At 40.2% G+C, this 24353-nt stretch overlaps 1 protein-coding gene across 2 annotated transcripts in view; it reads right to left on the bottom strand.

Annotated features, from left to right (window-relative positions):
- The window catches only part of PI4KA (phosphatidylinositol 4-kinase alpha), a 58359-nt gene that overhangs the window by 1597 nt on the left and 32409 nt on the right, over positions 1-24353 (bottom strand). For both annotated transcript variants that reach the window (XM_051785780.1, XM_051785782.1), the window contains exons 20-54: positions 23490-23598; positions 22821-22957; positions 21803-21936; positions 20957-21039; positions 20612-20682; positions 20370-20494; positions 19859-19940; positions 19154-19237; positions 18714-18803; positions 17845-17964; positions 16458-16550; positions 15935-16091; positions 15535-15662; positions 14807-14965; positions 14399-14550; positions 13746-13853; positions 12886-13013; positions 12686-12805; positions 11958-12037; positions 11622-11815; positions 10793-10883; positions 10152-10319; positions 9549-9602; positions 8207-8327; positions 7784-7913; positions 6233-6303; positions 5295-5367; positions 5082-5152; positions 4401-4510; positions 3846-3950; positions 3256-3381; positions 2859-2979; positions 2032-2191; positions 992-1081; positions 49-132 (exon numbers count right to left, since the gene is read on the bottom strand). In XM_051785780.1, the coding sequence (XP_051641740.1) occupies positions 49-132; positions 992-1081; positions 2032-2191; positions 2859-2979; positions 3256-3381; positions 3846-3950; positions 4401-4510; positions 5082-5152; positions 5295-5367; positions 6233-6303; positions 7784-7913; positions 8207-8327; positions 9549-9602; positions 10152-10319; positions 10793-10883; positions 11622-11815; positions 11958-12037; positions 12686-12805; positions 12886-13013; positions 13746-13853; positions 14399-14550; positions 14807-14965; positions 15535-15662; positions 15935-16091; positions 16458-16550; positions 17845-17964; positions 18714-18803; positions 19154-19237; positions 19859-19940; positions 20370-20494; positions 20612-20682; positions 20957-21039; positions 21803-21936; positions 22821-22957; positions 23490-23598 (3929 nt within the window). The remainder of the gene's footprint in view (positions 1-48; positions 133-991; positions 1082-2031; positions 2192-2858; positions 2980-3255; positions 3382-3845; positions 3951-4400; positions 4511-5081; positions 5153-5294; positions 5368-6232; positions 6304-7783; positions 7914-8206; positions 8328-9548; positions 9603-10151; positions 10320-10792; positions 10884-11621; positions 11816-11957; positions 12038-12685; positions 12806-12885; positions 13014-13745; positions 13854-14398; positions 14551-14806; positions 14966-15534; positions 15663-15934; positions 16092-16457; positions 16551-17844; positions 17965-18713; positions 18804-19153; positions 19238-19858; positions 19941-20369; positions 20495-20611; positions 20683-20956; positions 21040-21802; positions 21937-22820; positions 22958-23489; positions 23599-24353) is intronic.

The raw sequence follows: 24353 nt of genomic DNA, 5'->3' as shown, positions 1-24353 counted from the left end.
AATGACCTTCCTTTAGCCACAGGGAGAAGACATGCACAGATGCCAAACCTGTTGCTGAGGAAACAATTCTGGATGATCTTGATGATGAAAGTTGCGGCCTCTCGTTCAGTCATGTTGGGGCTGAACCTGTGTCTGTATGCAGAAAATCACAAAAAGCAAGAGAAAATTAGTGAAGTTTCCTTTGAATGTGATACAAATGTGTCTTTGCATAAGCTCAGCTGCTGCAAGTACCTACTTCTTGTGAGACCACCTGGTACAAATTACATAACATTTTAGCAAGCACTTACTGTTAGTCTGATAGTGGAGATACAGGCTGTGAACTTTTCATCAGTCTAGTGGTGACTCCAGGAACACAATCCCTCTTTTGAGGCAGCTGCTGCTTTTAAAATATGTCTGTACCTAGTACTGCCCTTGAGCTCCAGCCCATCACACTTCATGAATCTGTGCTTATCTTTAGGAAACTGCAGAAAGTTAAAAGCAAGAAATGCTGAGCTAACTCTGCTCACTCTGGAGTGAACTGTGGAGGCATAAACCTGAAGGGCTGTTTAAAGTGTCACATTAGAAACTGTATTTGCCTAAGCTGTTGTATGTTACCTCATAGTTCCATTCAGTACTGCATTATCTGTAGAACAAATATTAAGAGGCTGTTATTCAGACTCTGACACCATTTCAGAGGACAGACTCTGCAACACATCATCTCTCAATTAAAGCAAATCTTTCATTTACAGTTTTATTTTGCTAGTCCTACAGACTTAAAGATAACCCATGTACTTGCACAGTCACTGAACAGCTTGACCTTAATTCTACAAAATGGCCTCTCTAGAATTCTTACTTTCCGAGATACTCTATAAACAAGTTCCTATTTTTACAGCTATAGGACATTTAAGATATTTGAGTAGCATGACACCTATCCTCACTGCACAAGCTGTGGCAGTATAAATTCTGTGGAGAACATATGAACACATTTTCCAGTTCAGACATGCTGACTTACTTCAACAGCTTGATTGTCTGCCCTCGGAAACAGGGCAGCCCTGTATCCAACATGAGTGTAACCAGTGAGACCACAGCATCCATGTAAGGCCTGGAGAAAAAGGGGACAAAAAGGTTACAGCACTCAAACTTCTGCAGCCTTAGCAGCTACAGCAGGCAGCTGAGGAGTTCAACAAGCTGGATCACACCTTTTTCTGTAATTAAATGAACACAAATAATCCTCTTACATTTGCTGGTGAAGCTACACTATTGTTTGCAATCTGTCACCTTAATTAAATTTCACTCCTTTACTGCTGGACTACCAAATACTCAGAATGCTGTAAGATGAAATCTCAAGGACTATACAAAGCAGTGCTTTAGCAAACAACATTTCTTTGGTATCAAAGGTGAATCAGTGCACCAAAACAGTACAAAAGGCTGAAAGCAGCAACAGGAACATATTATCTTTTAATTCCTAATTACTCTATGTAATTCATTGCTACATAGGCCCAGCTTCCCTTCTCCTTCCTGTCCTCCTACTCAGAACATTTATTATCTACCAAGCTATTACTCTACTACTTGGGGGACACATTTGCCTTGACACAAAACTTTGTCCAGACTGTTCCCCCTAAGGGAACCAAATTGATCTTGACTCCAAGCCAGCCCCTCTGGGGCTCCTAGTTGAAGAAACTTCAATTCTGTAAGATAATAGCAATAATACTTTAAACTCACGGTAGAAAGAGCTTTTATTTATACTTTATTGAACAGTCCTCCTCCCAGCCACACACAAAAGTACATGAAATCGTGTGAGGAAATGTGTGTAACATCACATTTTTGAATTGAATATATAAAATTTTCAAACAAAGTAAGGAGAGAAAAAAATGCCACAAAGATAAGCTTTAAAACAGTAGGATTATTACATTGTTTCAAAGTTTGCAAGATGTAAACAGGACAGTCCAACAGCCTCAGACTCCCTACAGATAAAGGTTTATTACTATTTATCTTCTCATCTGGTTTTGGGCATGCAAGCACTTCAACTTTTGAGCAGTTAAGGCACCTTACCTGACTGCCAGATAGCCTCTGACACACATCTCCATAAACCATTTGAATGGAGTTGCCTCCATTTTTCCTCCCATTATCATCACCATCTCATCAGTCAGCTTAATGTCGGGCTCCCAGCCCAGGTTTCCACCAGGTGAGCTTTCAAACATGAATCCAAAATCTGTGCACAAAAGATAAACTGCCTCATAACTTTGTTGGTTAATTGTGTGCTGTTAAAGCTGACAGAAGAAAGGAGAGGTGGATTTCATGTATTAATAGAAACATTTTAACTCCAACCAGAAAAAAGCTTTGGTTAAGTGTAGCAACACCAACAAAAGCATCATCACCATGACATTAGACTAGAGGTAAGAATGGTGATATCAAATAATCTCCTTGATGAAATATTTGTGCAGTTCCAGAAAAGCAAAGATAAAGCAGAGGTTACAGCCTCACAAAATTATATAAATTTACTTGTCAGGTTTAATTCATACCCCTACAGTGGTGAAAGGAACCCAAAGACACGTTTCTATAATTACACACATATATACACACACACATACACGTGTATGCATGTGTTATGTACACATGTGTAATCCATACATATGTGTGTATATACTTTCCTGAAGCTGATTAAACTTTGCAAAGCTAAATTTAAACAGAAGCAGCCAACACAAATATACAACACTGAACAGGCAGGGAAATACCCACGTACATTTCCCAACTGCCAAATCAGTATATGGATTGATCTCCAGAGGGAAATGGCTTCTTGTCTTACTGTCTTTTATCAGCAATACTTAACAGCAGAAGGGAAGGGTAAAGACTGAAATTCAGATATGCATATGACTGACCAATATGAATGATGTGTCCCTTTTTGTCCAGCATGATGTTGCCATTGTGCCTGTCCTTAATCTGGAGCAGGAAGAGGAGCAGACTGTAGGCAGCCATACTGCGGATGAAGTTGTAGCGAGCCTGTACAAACAACAGAGGGAATTTAATAACTCTCCATCAGGAGATGACACAGATGAATAAAGTTTTTAGTTTGAAGCAATGTTCAGTGATATTCTCCATACATCTACAGCTGCAGTAACTTATTTAGCTAACTCACTCATAGCTAAAAACGGATTATCAGCATCAGAAACCAGACACAGCATTATGGCAGTCATTATCCAATTATCTGTCATTATTTCCTATAGCTAGAATGTTTCTCAGTTGAGATTTTGCTGTACTTGCCAACTGATATTTTACCTTCTGGAATGCAAGGGTAGACTCATCTCCATATTGCCTTGTAAAGTAATCATACATCCCAAAGTCTGTCTGCCTGCCCAGCTGGTCACGGGATGTGCAGTCGGGAATGCACTCAATAACACCACACTGGAGGGCAAGAGGAGAAACAGGTCTGTAAAGCACACTCCCAAAATGTATTTTGTTCATGGCTCCTGGCAGTCGTACAGGTCCTCTGGGAAATGTGAGGAAGCCTAGAGATCACTAAATACAGAATTTCTAGTTTATTCTAAAAAAAGTATATCCACTATTTTAGGATTTCCATGCAATATAAGATGAGCTCTGTGACTTTCCACTGACTTGCACAATGTAGTCTCAAAAATCAAACAGCAAACATGAATAACCACAAGCAGCAAAATTTCAGAGCCAAAAGCTTTAGAAAAGCAGGAAGCAGGAAAGGAAAGGCTGTTTTTACTGCTGGTACTTCAAATATTTGGCATAAACGATATGGGCAGTACTTCCTTGCAATATGGAATTTTTATATGTGCTGGAAGAAAAAGTCTTTTTTAACTAGGAACTATTTTCTACAGCACTACAGTTAATTGCCCACTTACCCCAGGAGCTGTGGCCACCACTCTGTATGGAAACACAAAAAGATCCAGGCCTACCAGCTGAAAGATGTTCTTGAAGAGATCAATGATTTGCAAAGCCAACATGTCCTGTTATACAAGAGAAAAATGGCACAAGCATTACAGGGTTTATGGGTCATAAACGAGATTACAGAAATGCTCTGAAGAACTCTGAAGTGCACATTAAGCTGCCCCAGCAGGTCTGCAGATGTGTGCTTGTGCATGCACTGTGGCTCTGGGGGAAATCAAAAGGGGAGCTGATAAATGCTGTTTAGGTGGGCAGCAAACAACACTGATGATTTAACTGCTGACTTCAGGAGAACAAACTTTCCATCACCCTTTGATAAACTGTCTTGAAAGAATGGCCTTTATTACCAAACCATTATTTCTCCAGGGGTACAACACAGCTCTCTCCCTCAAGTCCATAACTAGTGGTGATTCTCAAAGTTCCAAAGAAAAATATTTCTGTACTAAAATAATTTTCTTCTTGCATATTGTCACCTACAAATCTGTCTTCTGTAAGTGCCAACAGCCTCGTACCTGTCTGCAGTCATCGCCCACTTTAAAGATGGCTGCCTGCCAGCAGATCTTCTTGCTGTCCACCTTCTCTTCTGCGCTTTCGTCGATGGAATCGGAACGACAGCGCAGACCTGCAACGAGAGCACAGCGCGAAACCCAGACATGGACTCGCATCAGTAACCTCCCACCAGGACAGGCCTTCTGCACTCAGACTCACATTTCACTGCAGGTGCATTACAGATATTTCTGCCTTGCAAGGTGAGTACCATAAGATAGTTCCCTTTGTCAACTGGAACATCTCAAACTAGTGTTCACAACACACCTGATAAATGCCTGCACTGCATCAAGCCAGTCAGCTGGAGCATCCCACAAAATGTATTATGAGAAAAAACTGCCCAAACGTGGTATTTATTACAGTTTAAAAACCAGGAAAAGGCCATCGCTTTTTATTTTAGTCTGAAATAACTGTTCAACTTCAACATCCCTATGTGGTTTGCTCCCTGGAAGTTAAAAGAGGATTTAAGTTTTCAGAATTTTCATCTCTCTGTGATACAGTTCCATTTCTCAGCTGAACCACTGCAGATGAAGATCAACATGGAAATAATTTTACTGCAGCAGTACAGGTCAACAAAAGCAGGCAATGTTAAAGGAATTGCTGACTAATTAATTAAGAGTGTCAGTGATTAAGATGCAGTTACTAACCTTCTTTTTCAAGCTCACTGACTCCGCATCGTTTCACTTTAAATTTGGCCAAATAGGGCGCTTTTGCTGCACTAAATTGTAACAAAAACAAAGATGATGATGATGAGTATAAGCCAAACAAGAATTTATATAGAAAAAATACCTGAATATAATGAATTAACGTTATAAATTTATATAGATATATAAAAAAAAGAATTAACAAGAGCATGGTACCTCTGCATAGGAGTTCCTGATTTGTAATCAATGTCCAGAACAATGGCTTCAGGATTGCTGGGCAAGTAACAGCCTGCAAAGTGGAGCAGACAGCTGAGAACAAATCCACTGGCTGGTGAGACAGTGCAAGTTGGAGAGTAACTGATGTCAGTGTCTATAACTTCAGGACATGGTTTTGAATTAAATAAAATGTTAGAGAAAAACTGGCCATTACAATCTGTGAGCCACAAAGGACACAGGATCCTGTGCATTAATAAGTGATTGCCAGAAACTAATAAAATACAGTTTTGAGGTACTATTGCAGAATCTGTGCCACAGAAATGTACAGAGAGGACTTCTCTTACAACAGTCCCTCACAAGATGTGGCAGCATCTCCCAGTGCCCTGGGGAGTACCCTCAGCCACCAACACTGCAAGACCTCTTACACAGAGATCAGGAAAAACTTTCAGCAAACTCCATTTTAAAGAGAAGATTCAGACTGGGAAAATATATGTTCAAGATTTGAAAGGACTTTCAGATAATGACATTTCACAGGAATGTGTGATGGGAGAAAGAGGAGAATGAAAGGAACTGGACATGCTTCACTCTTGAGACAGCAAAACTTCTCAAAAAGGCCTCATCTTCTTAAAAGAGGTGGTACAAAGAAAAAGTTTATTTATCCTTCCTCTTCAGACATACATTTCTACTTCTATCCATGATGTGCATTATCTAACTTGCTTTTGGGCACGTTTTGATGCACCATATAGAAATTATTGGATGGGTAAAAATATTTGATTTTTTTTCTACAGAGAAACAACCAAACTACAACAGAAGAACGGCCACCAGCACCAAAACTGAGAGCTGCCATTTGCAGAGATTTCAAGATTTGCTTGTAGAAAACACGGTTCTCATGTTGAAAGCAAAAGTCCACGATTTTATATGATTAAATCACTTCTTACCAGGCTGCACTTTCACCTCAGACAGAGCACTCAAACAAGCTTTTTTTCTTTCATCTCCTTTAGGGAACGGCCTAGAAAGATGAATGATCTTTTATTTATCTGCATACTATATATTACTCTATGTACCAGCCTCAAATTTGTTCCAAACTTACACAAACTTCACTAAAAACGTTTCTTTCTCCCCCACTTCCAGAGAACTTACAGGCTCAATACCTGACCAGAACATTTTCGATCTTGAGGAAGGTTACAGTCTTTGCTTTGTAGATTTAACATTGATCTGACACACAGGTTGTTGCCAAACCCAAACAGCATAACAGATGTGAGTGAAATACATGAAGGCTCTTCCTGACACAGATATTTGAGCATAATTTTACCTTTGTAAGCACTGCTATAGTTAGGCCAAAAAAACTCTCCCTTGTGGAACTTACTCCAGGATAAGGCAGCTGATAAGTATTAGTTATGCTCTAGTTTTAAGCAGTACAGCAGATTACTGAAGCAGCAACATAACACTTAAGATAATTAAATCATCACAGGTTATTTATTTCTTTCATCTAGAAAGCAAACAGCATCCTCTCTGTGTTGTCTTTACACTAGAGATGCACAAAAATAAGACTCATTCTAAGGCTGGGGTGCAAAATGCAATGCTTGCAAAGCACAATTATCATCAGTTGCTCAAACCTGACTTCATACTTAGAAACACTTGATTTAATTCTAAATATCAAGACATTCAGCTCCTAACCCCCTCCTTTAAACTCATCCCACTGGGTGAAAACTTCTTCACATGCACAGAGAAAGTCCCAAATATTGGGTTGTTTCTGTCATTTAAGTGTCCTTTAACCTGATGCCCTTATCCTGGTGATTTGCAAAGCTTCATTTTAAGAGAGGTATTTTCTACGTTCCAGAAAATACATTTTATAGGACTTCCAAATACTTTCATACACCAGAGAGTGTTTTAAAAATATGCAGTGAAACACCCCACTTACAGACATGGAGCTCGTGTGCTGAGCTGCTGTCACCCACTGAAAAGCTTTATCCACGTTAAATTATGTATCTTATTGCAAAATTTACAGTCAAGAGTGGGAATTTCTCTGTGAGTGGGACTTTGAGTTCTAAGGGATCAACAGTCCAATGTTTATGACACCAAATCTTTCTCCATAACCACAATTTAGAAATGAAAGTAAAAGACTTGCATATACAAAAAGAACAATCATTTTGGTATTACACTGCACAGTGAAATCTCTTTGAGAAAATGACAATTTCAGGGAGTTGTAGCCGTTTCAGACAGACTGCTGGCCAAGGCATGAGCACTGAGATCACAGCAGATATGAATTATCCCTGAAAGTCAAGCTAAAATGAGCCTTTGCATCCTACTACAACTCTTAAGTTACATTTAAGACAAAAAATGGTCTTTATTATCATATAAATAATAATTCCTTTTTTTTTCTCCCCCCAAAACACTACTTCAATACCCTTAAAAGCCTTAATTAGGAACTGGTCATGAACAGAACAGTGAGCCCCAAAAGAGCACAATTTCTGAAGTACAACACTTACTTGATAATGGCTGAAACATTGGTGATTTTATTAAAGAAATCAAATTCTCTCTGGTAGAACTCCTTGGCTGGGCCAGACAATGAGCCAGTTATCTCCTCTACCAGCTGCTCCAGAAGTTCCCCAATGTCAGCTGCATGTGAGAAAATGGAGCATCTGTGTCAGAAGCTTATTTCTGAAAGCCAAATGTTACAGGTAATGGAAATAACCCCCTTTGGATAGTGTTCACAAACAGGCACTGATGCAAATAGCACTGTGTCTCCACTGACACACTCTGTCAGGCACTGATGCACAATGGGCCCTACCTCTAGGAATGAAAGAAAACTTCCAGCTAAAACTTCCTGCCAAGAAAGAAGCAGGAAGGAGATTTAGTCTGAACTAAGACAAGGAAAGGAGTCAAGTCAGATTATATTTTCAAGCACTCACGATCTTTTTGATGTCCTTCTTCATCCATGTAGATATTAGTTTTCATGTTCCAGATGAATTGGTGAGCCAGGAGCTGGGATTTGGCAGCTGCCCACAGGATGTATTCTCTAACATAACCCATCTGCAACCACATCCAGCTCAGTAAGGATCAGAGGTCAGCACAGCTCTAGCAGATTCAATATTACTGCTTCTAACAGCTATTCTTCAAACCCAGAAAGTATTAAATGGATGGAAAAAAGACCTTTGCACTCTCATTCTAGACCTTTGAAGAATGACAGTGTATTTTAAAGGTAAGGAACTGACCTAAACTGTTTTCAGCTTTATTACTGACCTATGTTGTCATTCTAACCAACCTCCTTTCCATCTTTTTGCCATTTTCCATCTGTTCTGTTTGGATTTCAAACCTCTGAGCTTAGGGCATCTTCTAGTGTGTGTGCAAAGCACAGCACAAAGCCAGGGTAACAGAGACACTGCTCCTGCCTGGCATCACTACGTGCTCCTGTAATACCAGAAATCTCTGCAGGGTCACATGGGCTGCACAGTTTGGTGGCAGGAACTGCACGTTCTGGCACAGCTCCAGCAAAATTCTAGAATGCAAGAACAAACTCAAAAGAAGTTGAAGTGTACAAGGGAATCCTATTCCTTCCAACAGCTGCATTCCCTTTCCTCTACTTTCAACTACTTTTGTGGTCTGTAAAGGTTTCTATGTTTGACTGACATTAACAGGCAGATGTCTGATGTTTGTGCTCTGCACTGCAGAGGATACTCACCTATGCAAAGTTCTCACAGAATAACTCCATAGTCACCTACACTACAGGCTGGGGACGCCTCCACCTCAAAGTAATGCACTGAGCAGAGTTCACAGATAATGAGCTCACATTAATGAACTTGGTTGTCAAGCTTTACTTCTGGTTTCTGTAAGATGAAGCTCAGGTCTGATTTCGTACACGTGATGGAGCACAAGACACCCCTAGATGTCTTCTCCGGTTTAACTCCACAGAGAAATTAATAAGGATAATGACTTAATTATGACTGGTTGTCTCACACAGACCTTCAAAAGCTTTATTCAGATAAGTCCTCATCTGGGCCTTCCCTTAATAAAATCTCTTTCCTGACAGATGAGCTACATAACCTCTGGTTTCTCAAGTTTACCTGTTCATAAAAGAAGTGTATCCAAAGCAAGCCAGCCTCTAGAGACAATAATTTTTCTTCTACGTATTAGATATAGGACAATAATTAGCAGCATTACTTTAAGCTTAATTTTTGTCTTATTTGCTGCTTTAAGTCTAAAAGCTGCCTTAAAAATGTGTTTTGTTCACATGCAGTTGTTTCATATTCTCACCTTGTCATACCGAAGTGCCTGCACGATCTGTGGAATGTAGAATAAAATGGCATCCTGAAAGAGAAGAGATGGCAGGGTTTTATTGTTTTCTTTAAGTAGTTAAAAGGGAAGATGGGTCACATGCACAGAGAAAAGTTGCCTTCAGTTAGGTGATAAACAAAATACCACTGCCTCTTTATTTTAAACTAAATATATACCAACTCCTCAAACCAAGGTATTATTCTGTCCAGCGACTCCCCTCAAAAGTATCATTAATAATCATGTACTTCGCAGTCCTAATACAAGTCTGACAAGTGTTAAAAACCAGCTTTCTGCTGCTTTAGGAAAAACACCTTCTCACTGAGAGAAGATTCAAAAGGAACAATCTGAGAAGGGCAGCCTGAGGAATTCAGCTTAGTGTGATTTATGACAAAAAAGCTGCAAGTACATGAGTCAGTATCACGTGGGACAATCAACCTCAACTTCTCATCCCACTCTGTGCACACCCTGCAACGTGCTGTGCCCATCCAGCACACATCTCTGCATGGCATTAGAACAAAGCCTGTGGCCACAGTGACTCAGGCCAGGACCTCCCTGCAGGGTTACGGCTCTCTTGGAACTCACCGGAGGAAACGACCGCAGGACTTTCACCCCGTACTGAGCTGTCAGAGGATGAGGTGGGTACATGCTTGAAAAGTAGGAAAGGCCAGTTGGTGGATCTGTTGGTGCCCAGCACAGAACATGGCTGAGCTCAGGTGCATCAGCATCAATCGTGTGCCAGGTCACCAGGTACTGGAAAAGCAGGTCAGACACGTTAGGAGTTGAAAGCTCACTAATGCCTGGGTAGTGCACATCCCAAGGCAACCCACCATACACCTTCCTGTAACAGGGGAAGTGAAACATGGTACATTTGCCTTTACAAAACCATGGCTATTTTATCTAAAGCACCTCCTCTATGAAAACCTAACTGCTGGAATTGCCTCACCCCTCAGAACACCAGATGAAGATAGTGAAGTCAGGTTCCTAAAAGCATAATCTAGCTTGTGCTAGATCACTCTAGCATGGGGAGAAAGAAGACAGAATGAGCCTTTTTGAAAGAGTCAAAGAAGGTTCAGCTTTTCTGTCACCTGTTTTACAGGTGATGTAGAGAAGGCAGCTCTGACAAGACTATCCTTCACATGACTCGAGTGCTTCACTGCAGATCAGCACGAGGAGTCTCCTCTGTGTTAAGTCAAGACTGTAACAGTATAAATATTCACAAGTACCTTTATTGCTTCGGGAACGTCGCTGACAGCTCCCGGGTCCAACCGAACCAGCCGGGTCACTTCTGTTCCAATGGCTTCAGTGTTCTTAAACCTAAGTATAACCAGGAATGCAAAAATATTATTAGAAACTTCTGATGGCCTCCTCTATTTATGAGAAGATGAGGACAACAAAAGGCAGAAAATTATATGCTTAATAAACAAATATCCAACTATGAAATAATGCACATTGAGGGACCAATATGCTTTTGAAAGAGGATTCTGAAACAATGGGTCCTCATCCAGTGTTTTTGTATAAACCAGTAGTATTTCAGCCCACTTCACTACTGGATTCTTGGCTCAAATATTCTGTCTTGGATTCTACAAAAAACAGTGGGCAGAACCCTACTTGGCAAAATCATCACTGTTGTAAGGGGGAAAGAATTTCCTTTCCCTTCTGAAGCCAACTATGCTAGTTCTCCTATAATACTTCTAAACTGAAAGCCAATATATAGCTAGAACACTGCATTCCAAGATACTTTTAGCATTGATTAAATGCTATGTTTGCTAATGGGCTGAATGCTATTAAAAACCAAACTTGATTTCTTCTGAACCAAACACTGTCTAAGTGCTGGCAAAGAGAGGGTGGTTGGAAAGGGAGTTGGACTTCATTAGTGACTGAGCCAAATGAGCCTGTTAAGTAATCTGGTTCTTTTCAGAGGTTTCAACCAGCTGTGACAATATGCAAGGGGCTGTAAACAGAAGCAAGTGCCATCAGTTCTTACTGTATATACTCACTCAACTTCTAAGGCAGAAGTAACTGCATCAGTTGGTTTCTTTTGAAATAACTCACCTGGTAGGCAGCTGTACAGCAAGATGAGGAGAAATGCTCCAAGCCAGATTTACATTATCCTTCCACTGCTTCTCACTAAGACTGATATATTTGGATCTCCAGTTTGCTACGCTGCTCTCTCCAGTTTGATCCAACTCCAGCTCAGGCGAAGACAGTGGATTGTACCATGTGATTAAACGTTCAATCTCAGTGGCCTGAGGGAAACAGGAAAAAAAGTAAGAATGTGTTTTCTGGAAGAAGAAAAACACCCTCACTTTCGTACTTTAGTTTATGTATCCTGAAACAATAACAGAGGCTTTGAAATCCACGCAGCTTCCCCATCCTTCTGATTCTCACCAGCAATGAGAGCAGTAACGTCCTTCGCTTCATGTAGTACTTGTGCAGCTGTGTACCCCTGTTTGTCTTCTTAGACATTCCTTGAGAAAAGGATAAAAAAGTTTTCAGTGATTTTGTTCAGTACTTAAATGGTGCTTCCAAACTGTTCACACCTGGGAACATTAACACAGAAGAAATGAATAACCACACGACACACCTGTAATTTAGATGCCAGTGACAGCAGAAAAGTCAGCACTGCAGCTACTCACTGTGCAGTTGTTCTCTCAATATACAGAGTACAAAAGGCTACAGAGGTATCAATTTAGCCAGTAGTGCATTCACTTTAGAAACATGACAGTCTACTAAAAGGAAGGAGCACGTAGTTTTACAACTGTACACAAACACAGCCCACAATCTAATGTCACTTTGCTGTCCCCAAAAAGCACTTGGGGCATGTTGCCACAAAGCAAGAAATTTCCTTACAGGATTTCAATACATCTTGATCTCCAGTCTTATTTGTTCTGCACTACAGAATTGAATGTTCTATCAAAAAAATCAGGTGATTTCAGAATTTTGCTACCAGTGAGACTTCTTCCAGCCCCTTTACCAGTTTGGCACTGGTAATTAAATATGCTGCCAGAAAAACATGAGCCTGATGTTAAAGGTAAACATTGACTTCAAGCAACACCTGACTATAAACTATGGTGTAAAAATGGCTGCAATGAGCTGGTTACAATAAAAAAAGGTACCTGATTTTTTAGATATGGTTGACATGCCACTGGACAAAGGGTAAGTATTTATCCATCCTTGCGTAGCCTGTTGCCGAGATCCAACATTGATATCCAGGTTGCTCCTGGTGTCTTGATTATCTAAGAACAGAGCACAGATATGATGGAGAATCCAGTCAAAGAAACAAGAGGATTTTGAAACAGCACCCAGAGGAACTCACCAGGTGGCACAAGTTGGCTGGCAGTCAGATACTTCTTGTCTGAGAACATCGCTGTCCAAAACTTGATCAATATGCTGATGTCCTCACGAAGCCTCTTTTCCCCTTGTGTAGGGAACTTTGAAGGACAACTTGAAGAAATTACACAAATAATGGTGATGTTGAGTGCATTGGGGAAAAAACCCCACAAAAATCCTCACAAACCTAATCAAGTCATATTTTTTTTTCTGACCATAATCTACAAGGATGAGAGCACACATCACTACGTTTTATCCTCATGGCTTTATTATGTCTGACTGAAGAGTACAAACTTCCAATTATAACTGAAAATTAAGGCAGCAGTCTGTCAGCGTCCTGGATTCAGCTGAAAGTTAGTATTAGGACTGACTGACCTCCTCACATCCAGATATTCCTATCAATTAAATTATCTTCTGTTGTGCTGGTGTCAAATGTTGAAATCATCAGATTCAGTGTGGGCATCTTTTCAAAACAGTGAAACTGTATTTCAGCTACACACAGTGTAACAGCAATTCTTTAAATCTTATAAATCTGGATACTTATAAATCTAGTTTTGAGCATCGAATAAATTCCAAAATAAAGGAAGAAAAAAACAAACCAGAAACATTCCTGAAGATACTGCTTTTTAAACCTCACATAAAACCTGAAGCTAATATCTAAGCCTCTTTAAGGTAGTTTATGGACTATAAAAAAGCACGAGAAAAGTTTCTGTTAAAATGAGTGAAAAAGGAAAGGAAGAAGTTAAGTCACTAGAAGAGAAAGAAAGCTGCTGCTTTGAGGTATTGCTGAAGGTTCAGGAAAAACACAAACAGATTTTCAGTGAGTAGTTGCAAATAAAAAAGTACCTGAAATAATCAAAGGCAGTTGAATAAATCTTTTCCCTCAAAACGTTTCGAATAGTTGCATTTGGAACCACATCAGCATGGAGCAAAGACAAACCCAGAGTCAGCAACCTAACAGGCAAAACAGAGAATGAGAATTGTGGCATTCCCAAAATGGTGACCAATGCAACACCATGCCAACCATGGCTACAGCTGTAACTGAAGCCTGAGAGGTGTCTGTTTCAGAGCTCTTGGCAAACTGTTCACATTATCATCAATCTGTTCCTGAAGCTGTGACTACTCAACCATAGAAAATGAAAGCCACCAAGTCATAGAAAGTGAAAATAACTGATGGAGCAAAATCTTCTACAACTGATACATTGACTAGATCCATGAAGTGGGCAATTTACTATACGAAATTATCTCATGAAGTTTCCTGAGCCACCAAAAAATTACTTTCAATCTAGTTAGCTAATTTTGCTTTGGAAAGAGAGCTTAGACTCTGCAGCCCTGCAGGCTTTTGAAGCAATTTTCATCCCTTGAAGCCAAGGATACGTAGTACATTTAGTATTTAGTTCTTTTCTCCCACCTCCCTGTAACCTTATTTCTAACTTTATTTCTTCTCCCTATAATGTTATTTCAGTGATTCCCCCAAGGCAAACCCCCAAACCACTCACTTAAACCGGGGCCCGATGGCTGCCACGTGTCGATTCAAACTGCCCTTGGCCCCTCCGATGTTCAGGGACAGCGAGCGCTGGAGGAGGCTGGAGAAGATCTCGATTTGGTCAGAACTGCAGTATTTGGCTATTTCAAACCTCTGCACCAAAAACTGAGAAAGAGAGACAGACATACCATGCCTCCTCCGACCTTTTTTCACTTCAAACCCCACCCCCAGTCTTTTCTGTTTCAAACACCTTTCTCCCCCTCAGTTTATTGTGCTCATCTCCACATGACTCCTGCCCCTGAGGCAGCACTACCACCATGACTCCAGTCCTTTCCCGAATCATGAGAGCACAGAGTGCAGAGCAGCTGTAACAGTCACTGCAGCACTGCCACAGGTGGGACACTGCAGAAGATGTACACACCTCTATCCAGATGTAATGTGGGGTCACCTCTGGTGGGCAGGGCCTTGGCTGGCTCTCCTCTGAGGCTGCCAATGGATCTGCTTCTTTCTGCTCTGCCGAAAACAGGCCAACTTTCTGCTCCACTGTCATTTGCCAGGCTCCTGCCATTTCCCGCATGAACTGCAAAAAGGAAGGGAACAGTGTTTCTTGTTTCAAGAGCATCTCCTTATATGGAAAGTACAACCTTTCTCCATAGCACACACAAGAATCTACCACATCAATTAAAATTCACTGCAGTGTTAACAGAGGGGCAGAGACAGGTCTGTACATCCCACCCGAAATGCAGGGGTGCAATGCCAGATACTGGACATTCTGATTAATGAGCAGGGACTTTGATTTCTCTTTGATTTAAAACACCATTCTATAGATTGTGATAGCTTAGACCTGACCCATGAACAGCTCGGGCATCTCATCTGCAAAGTAAGTTCTACAGCTGAGATCCTAACAGGTTTCTTCTGCTGTACCATTCATGCTGCTGAGAAAGATCTGTTTCCCACAGTCCACTTCATGAGGGTGCTCAGGCTTCCAACAATACATGAACAGAGACTTCCTGGCAGGCTAAAGTGATTAACAATGCATTCATTTATCATCCTTACTTGACACAGATTCACAGTATCTGTGAATCTCTCGAAATTTCCTCTCTTCCCCCTTGCAGGGGCAGAGAAAGAGTTGTTAAAATTGCTTCCTACCGGCACTTCTATCCCATTCTTGGCAGCAAGCAGCCACTCCCAGCAAGCAATTGCTGTTTCCATGCCATGTTCATTGAACATTCGCAGGGGTCCCCAACACAGATGATGAAGGAGCTGGGGATCACAGTCTGAAAACAAACATTCACTCAGATTTATCCAACAGAATAACTGCTTTTCACATCAGCATGAAACTGGCCTGCACAGTATGAAATAATCAGTTCCTAATAAATAGCTTCTAGTTTAAGAAGGTTTTTCCCCATTATAAGCCTAACTGAAAAAAACTCAAAACACAGTTTTGCTTCAAGTTGATGTGTACTGGGTCGGTGTATGGATAGTTTCTGTAGTTTATTACTCTTGGCATTCTCTGCCAGAAAGCAGAACTCCATTTGGTTTTCATTACCTTTGCTGCTTATTAGCAGTGCAGTCAACTTAAACATGGCCTGGGTGTAGCTTTCAGTATTGCCTGATTCAAGAGCAACATTCAGGTCTTTGACCATCAGTTTATTCAGGTCAGATGTTTGTCCTGTAGCATTTGAGAACTGAATCATTCCAGAAACCTGTAAAATATAATGGGTTTTTCAACAGAGAACAGTATTTTTAGGAATCTTGTTAGGTATTGGTCATGTGCTGATTTGGGAGCTCCACAAACAGAGGCATCTTTTGTTATGACTTTACTAAATCTTTAGCTTTATCTGCAATCTGATCTTTAACTTTATGTAATCTTTAGCTTTATCTGCAAGACCAACGGTAAAATGATCTATTTAATAACCTAGGAAAATTATACTCTTTATCTTAAAGGGATTTAGAGACTGTGCTTCATATAACATAGATCCATACACTAGTGTAAGTTGGGAGGGAATCACCCCTGAAAAGCCATGCCAGAGCCTGGGGACACCCCACATTCACAAGAAATCCTTCCTTACCTCTCCGGCGTAGCGGTTGCGCAAGTTAAGAGAAGCCATGAAGTTGGAGTAGTCCCTCTTCACACAAGTTGGTCTCTCAGTGAGCTGGGTTGCCTGTGACCAGACCACATCAAGGTGTTTATACTGTTCATATCGAACCATTGGTCTCTTTATCTTTTTATCCCTTCACATATGTTTTAAGTTTACTTTTCCTTATGCTTGTAAGAGGAGTAGTATCAGGACTGTGAGGTACAACAGGACCAGGACTGATAAAAATTCAATAAGGAACATGTGCATTTACTCCATGGACACAGAATCACCAAATATCCTGAGCTGGAAGGGACCCACAAGGATCATTGAATCAACTCCTGGCCCTGCACAGGACCACAGCAAGAGTCACACCATGTGCCTGAGAGGGTTGTCCAAACACTTCTTGAGCTCTGTCAGGCTTGGTGCTGTGACCTCTGCTGTGACTGGGACCTCCCTAGATTGCCAAGACCTTTCAAAAATCATTGATAGAGGTCTTGTGATGACATCATCCAGCTCCATGAATCCCACCAGGACCCCCAGACTTAGAGGGATCCAGCTGGATCAGCAGATAAGCACTAGCTTGGGGTCAGCTGGGAGTTTATCATTCTCACAGCCATGATTCTCCAGTTCAGGGCACTGGGACCCCCTTAGCCCATCATCAGTGTTGAAGACAGAGGCAAAGAAAGCATTAAAACATCTCTGCCCTGTCCATGTTTGCTTGTCTGTGGTTGCTCCATGGTCACTGTGGCCACAATGGCCACCAATCACCCCTTCACTCATGAGACCTTCTCTGTGAACAAGCAACAAATCAAGGAGGGCATCTTTCTTTGTCATCTCCCTTAGTACCTGCACCATGAAGTTATCATCCAGGTGTTTTTAGGGATCTGGTCCTGTTTGTGCCACCTGTGTTAACATCCAGCAAGTCCAAGTTTGGAATATATAGATATTTGGATATACTTTTGAAAGACCAAAACCAAGGCATATAAAGGGTAGAAGCTCTGGGACTGCTGGTCCCTTCTCATGAATAGATAAGGAAGAAGACAGAGGAGGAGATGTGATCTTGGTCCTGCCCTCTCCATGCAACAATATGCTGCACTGACAGTAATAGAGAATATTTTGTTCCTGTCTTTAAACATGCACTAGTAATCCACATTTATCCAGAAGCATGAGATCATGGACAGAAAATCTAGTCTTTTACAGAACAACATGATTGGCAGATTCCTGGATTTGAGATGGAAAGAAATAAGATATCTATCCAAGTAACATCCAACTGCTGTGACAAAGGTGATTTAGAAGATCTGTGTTATGTGGTCATACTGAGGGTTATAAAATTGGCACAACAGATCTACAGGTACACAAATGAACAAACAACACTCACCCCCAGAGTGGTGTTCTGCCTGTTGTAGCCTGCAAAGTGCAAGACACTTTCTGTAGCCATAGCCAGTCCTGTGTGCTGGGACAACCCCGATACCCAGTTCTGATGTTTGTTTAGGTACTCCTGGGAAAAAAAAATTAAAAATCCAAAATACTTAACTACTTTCAAAAACAAGGCAGCTCATAAACAAGTGTTGCATCACTGCAACCTATGGGAAACTTAATTCCACACATATGTGACAACAAAGTGCCTCCACTCATCCCTTTCAGGTTCTCCTGGCAATAAGAAACTCTGACTGTCCTCCTAAATACACAAAGAGTAAGACTCCTTCTGTATTCTAAAAGAATAAAGCTATCAAGGTAGATGCTTGAAGGCTGAGATCTTCTCTTAAAAGAATCACTTCTGAAAAAGAGAACCTGGTGAAAGGAAGTGTTTTGGACTACAGGGAAGGAGGAAATATAATTAGGTGTCCTTTCAAATAAGGATAGAATCCCTTGAGGTAATTTTTTTTAGTGAAGGAGATATAAACTTCAGGTAGATTTGCAGTGTCCAAGATCTTGAGATTCCAGGAATTTTGTTATCAGCCCTAAGTTCAGCACCTCTAGACAAAATACTAGTCTAACCTGGACTACATAGTTTCTTCAACTGTTTACAAACCCATTTTCCAAGACACTTATGTTTGGACTACATCAAAAGTCACATCAAATCAAAACTTCTAATTATCTTCTGCCAGTGCTATGAAGGAAATCTGAGAGCAACAGGATATTTTAAATTAGGCTTGGATAGCCTAAAAAATAAAAAGCACCACCTAATTCTAATTTTGAAGATCTGCAAAAATCGAATTTCCACAGAAGCTTTCACAGGCTCATTACCTGCAGATGGGATTTAGTAACAGAGGGAGCCCATTTCATTGCTTCCTGCAGGATCATCCCACAGCGTGCAGCAAAGTCCTTGACTATACTCTGGAATTAAAAAGCATCAGTGCAATCAATAAAATACAGGACATTCAAGAGGCACTGGTTTTAATGGTGTAATAAGTAATATAAGGAGCACGACAGGTTGCAGCAACATGACACAGCTAAAATTTTCTGTAACAGTTCAATGGACCCTTGATAAGCAAAGAACTGTCACACTTCAAGTCAAATAAATAAGATTAAGAAAAACATAAATACCTAGTGCAGTAAAAAAATCTTATCTAGGGAAGTATTTTTTAAAAATGACTATTCAGAGTAGCTCACTAATTTATCTCCAAGACATGAAAAAACCCACGAGGCATTATTTTGTTCCTTGATAATCAAGAAGGGCCACCTACCTCTCTGGCTTCATGTGTGTCAGGGACTGTGATTCTGTATGGAGCATCAGGAATGTCATAGTATGGTTGGTCCTTGTGAATGTCCTAAAGAGAAACAATTATCAACTCTCAGGAAGATAAAATTCATTATCACTTGACTCGAACACTACAGGTAGCAAACAAGAAGCCTGATTACCAAACCTTTTTTGCTAATATTTGCTCTCAAAGTAATTTTGAACAGCTCTAAAAGAAACTGTTTGTATTCCAGTTTGGTTTTTAGTATAAAGAATTTTAAAAATCCAAAGCTCTCTCCTCAACATTTGCTACAAAAATAAAACTCTATAAAGCATTTCCATCTTCAGAAATACTAGATGTAATAGATTGAAGGAATATGGATACACATACATGGACTGGAGAGAATACAATCTGAAAGCAATAATTAATAAAAAAAAATCAAACCCCAGAAAGCAGAAAAACACTATGGAATTTTTATTTCAAATGAGACATTTCAACAATTATAAACCATATTTGACAACAACTTTTTAGCACTAGTTTTACTACCTACAAAATAATGTTGCAAAGGTACTTCTTACCTTACAGAATTTAAAATTAAGATTTTATCAGTCTTAGTGGTAAAAGGAAAACCAAATTAAGAACTCAAGTAAGTATAAAATAAATGCAAAACAAAGCAAAAAAAATCAGTTCTATTAAAGAAAAAGGACTTACTGCACTAAGAGACAGTGACAATGTCTGCAGAATATCTAGCATAGTCTTCAGCACAGTTCCACTCCACAGCAAGTGAGGAAATCTAGAGCAAGGTAGAATTCAGAAACACAATAACCATGGAGAGCTGAGGAAGGAAATTATTTTATCAAGAAATGGAGCTGCTCAAAGAGGCAGCTTTATCCATCACTAGGTCAATTCATGCTCAACAGAAGCCACAAAGCTGCCCCAGCTCCCAGCAGCCTGGCTTAATGCTGAGCCAAAAGCTGAGCAGAACTACTTCACAGGAGTTGAGATTGAGTTGATATCATGGGCACCCACGGGAATACTAATCAGGCACATGTTTTAAGCAGGGGTTTCAGAGTTCAGGCTAAAAATACTGTTGAATAATATTTTTCAAGGAGATGTTTCAGCAGAAGTACCAGCCAAGAAACCCACGTGACTGTGGTCAGATGTAAGTAATCACTAAGCAGCCATTGTGAAAAGAGAACAGGAAAATTAAATCTACACCTACTTGTCTACCAGTCCAGATAAGTATTTGTCTGCAACTCTCCTGATCCTCTTGTGAATGTGGTTAAAATTCACCAGCAAGAACTGAGCATGTCTCTCCAGCTCTTCTTCATTCTCCTTAGTTTTAGGCTAAAAAACATGCCAAAGAGAAGTATGAAGCTCTTCAGGGAAAAGAAAAACACACTTTCATAAACTGAAATGGGAACATTTATACAAATTCAGAATTGTAGTTTCCATGTAACCTACTTTATCAGCCATCATTGACAGGAAAGCTTCAAACACCTTATCAGCAACAGCTATCACACACTGCATCATGCCTGAGGAATTGAGAGAAGTGACAGGTTTGATTGTCAAAATTACATTTGTTTTATAAAGCATGCTTAACAGTTAAAAAGTGTTTATATTTACTCAGCCAACACTGAACCTGTTTCAAAACAAAACCAGTGTTCTCGGCAAGGATAACGCAACAGCAATTTACTCAACGTGATTCATTTTGTTATACAGCTGCTTGATTTGTTTGTGTCTTTACAGGCCTGGAGATAAATTCCTTGTATCTTAAGTTGCAAGAAAACCTCCACAGGTAAATCTTACCAGATTTGTCTTTTTGAATTGCTTTATCTTCAAAGTAGCAAAACATGACTTGGAAGCGATCTTGGTCAGTTGAACGCAACACCCTGGGGAAGGAAGAGTTCGGTGAGTTGAGGTGTTTGGGGGTTTGTTTGGTTTATGTTTTGTTTGCTTTAGGGGCTTTTCCTTGGTTTGTTTTAGGGTTTTTTTGCTTTTTCCTTTTCTCTTCAACATTTTTAATACAGATCTATGCTTTAGTGCTACACCTCACAGCTACAATCACTGTTCATTTCATGATAATTTTCAGAATCTAGCAAGGGTGATATTCCTATTTGTTTCTACATTTGACTAACAGGGTTCAGATCATAGAACACCACTTTCCTTTCTGCTAGACCTCCAGCTCAGCTTTCAGCTATGCATTCCTTTGAGCAGCAGTAATAAACAGACTTTTAAAGGAAAAAACCAAAAAGTTTGTGAATTCAGTATGTTTGATCAGTCCACCTAACACACACTACTGAGGAGGGAAAAGGACACAACAAAAAAGGTTTCTCAGCTCCTACATTACATTAATCTCCTAGAACAGGCACTGTCCTTCAAGGGTGCAGCACAAGACTGTGCAGAGGATACATCATACTTAGAGAACCCTTTGGCCATCTCCTATTAGCTCTTATATAGAGGAGATCCCATTCTTTCAGGCCTTACTGTATTATTCCATTTAGCAATTTTGCACGGATGAATTCCCAGGCTCAGAATCTTCAGTAGAGCTAATGTGGCTCAAAATACTGAGTGTCTGGCAATTCTGACTTGAATATACACAGCTTTATTTTTTTTTTAATCCATCAGTGAAAAGAAGTCTATCTCTATATTTACCTCATGTACTCCAGGCGGTAAACGGAAAGGAGATAGGTGGACATGGCAAAGTCCAGCTTATTGATCAATGCTGACACCTCTGGAGGAGGATCCAAGAGATTGATTATGGTGCTCCTTAATTCATTTAATTCAGCCTAGAGGTGAACACATGAAGTTATCTGCAGTGGGAGCACAGTATTCCTTTGTGTTCTCAAGCACATGCATTCAGCTACTGCTCTGTTCACTTTTTAACCTTTGCACACAGTATGTCAGAAGCTTCTCTCTGCAGGTTCAGAACAAGCTGCCCTGACTCAGCAAGTCACAATTCTTCAAATACACAACAGAATTAAATACTGAAGTCAAGCTCCTTGCAGAAATAACTGCTGACTTCCAGGCAGTTACACCAACAAAGAAATACAATTCCTAAATGCATGTAAGTTTGACCAACACCAACACTGTCCAGCCTCTGAAACTTCAGGGATCTGTTGTGCCATTCTTTGGTGGCACAGAATTAAGCAACCAGGTACAATGCAGATTTCTGTATTATTTGGGAGCCAAGGACATTTCATAAACTGCAACTCTTAATCCACTTTACACTGCTACCAAAAACAGCCCCTGGGCAAAATCTATCCTGCAAGCACCAGGGAGAGAGAAGAATATCAGTATCAAACCAGAGTTCACATTATTTCTTTGAAAGACCGAATGTGTTGTTTCTTTTTAAACTTTGTTGGTTTTTTTTCTTAAACAGTGCAAGTTTTGTCTGATACAAAATGGACAAAAAAGCAATAAAAGGCTTCCATCTCCATAAAGTCTTGGTTTCTACATATAATCAAGATGGTTTAGCTACCAGCCTAAACACTTGTATTAACCCCAAGCCACTTATGTACTCTGCTGTCAGAGAGTAGAGTAAAAAAGTTGCTTTTCACTAAGAGGAGGCAGGTTGAAGGGGTGTTGTGCTATTTCAGTATATCACAGGCACCGTGTCATTTAACAGTGGCAGACATTATGGAAGGAGGTAATAGAAGTAATCAATTCCTACAGAGGTCACAGTGTCGTTCTTCATGGCAGAGTTGTACTGAAGGACAGACCGAAGTGGTTCTTTGCTGGGAAATGTGAGCAATGGCGACTTGGTGGCAATTTCACAGACACCTTCATACCATTCTTCTGGCCAAAGACCTGGAACAGAAGTATAAAGAGGAAGGTGGGGTGAGGAAGAAAAAAAAAAAAAAAAGAAGTTTCACAAAGTTACCCACATTACCAAGCTTGGCACTACTTCCTAGGGCCAACGTTCCATGCACTTGAGCATGAACAGTCAACACATGTGATCCATGTTTCAAATTTAATAAGCATGTTTAGGTAACTCCAAGTGAAGTTTCTCCCTGGATAAAAAGTTTCTACTCGAATACACTGTACCCCATGTGTCTGATCTTCCATTTCAGGAACTTAGCTATCAAAACTCATACATAACTAAGGTTATTAACTTAGCAATAAAACTAAGTCCAAGTTGTACTGTGCTAAATCTCATGGCAAACCAGCAAGGATGTAAAGAAATCCTACCAGAGAACTGTCACAGAAACTGTTTGCCTTGTAGTGTCCTTATGCCTGTGGTTTTTCTTCCATACTCTGAATGGTTTGCATACAGTTGTATTTACATTCATCAGGATTTTAAATGTGAGCAGCAACGTTGTACTCTTAAAAATGACAGTACCTGATCCTTCCACAGCAAATCCCATCAGCACTGAATACAGCCAGAAGTCACGGAACAGCTTCTGCAACCTGGGCTTGGCCTCCTTGATGGGTGGCAAGCGTCTAGTGAGCTACCAAAGAAATAAAAGTTAACATCAGAGAATGGGGGGAGATCCAATAACTTCATTCCACGCTAAGGAATCAATTCATGTACCTTCTTTATTATGATTTACAAAGGTAGCATTCTTTGTCACCTTTGTGAAAACTACTATTATATAGCTATTGTTTGTTGAAGAAAATAAGTTCTTGTTGGAGGTCTGAAAGGGCAACTTTTGAGATGCCTGAAGTAAGAATTTCCTTTGTTTTACACAGGAATAACACCATGCTGATACAGTAACCTCTGCAGAGAATACCTAATATTAGTATACTATCAACTGCAGGGAGGAAGAGACCACATGGTCCTTTAAACTGTGCTGAAGACAATGCCATGCAGCTTTGCTTCAGTGTAAAGGAACTCCAAACCAAATAAATACTCGTCAAACACACTTCTGGTTGCTATTGTTTATGAGCCTTGTGGAAATACATTGAGGCACCAATTGGGGATCTTTCATTGTTTGCACCCACGCACAGAATGACATCAGTTCTGAAGAATTTACTATCTAAACAAGCAAGGGAAAGAGCATTATTTTCAACACATTTTTTAAAAATTCTCCAGTGCTTTTTGCACAAACAGCTGCTACCATCAGAGGAGCAGTTTATCCTCCCAGTCAATATGATATGCAGTTTTAGATAAATTTATGTAACAAAGATCAGAGTGTGTTATCCTAAAAAGAGTTAGAGGCACAGGCAAGTGTATAAAAAGTGAAAGAAATTGTCCATTAAACTG

The sequence above is a fragment of the Manacus candei genome, unplaced genomic scaffold (genome assembly GCF_025592945.1).
Source record: "Manacus candei isolate 608988 ecotype Guabito, Panama unplaced genomic scaffold, ASM2559294v1 h1tg000020l, whole genome shotgun sequence".
NCBI classification, from domain to species: Eukaryota; Metazoa; Chordata; class Aves; order Passeriformes; family Pipridae; genus Manacus; species Manacus candei.
Note: the sequence above shows the minus strand (reverse complement) of the source record. Positions and strands in the feature narration are given on the sequence as shown.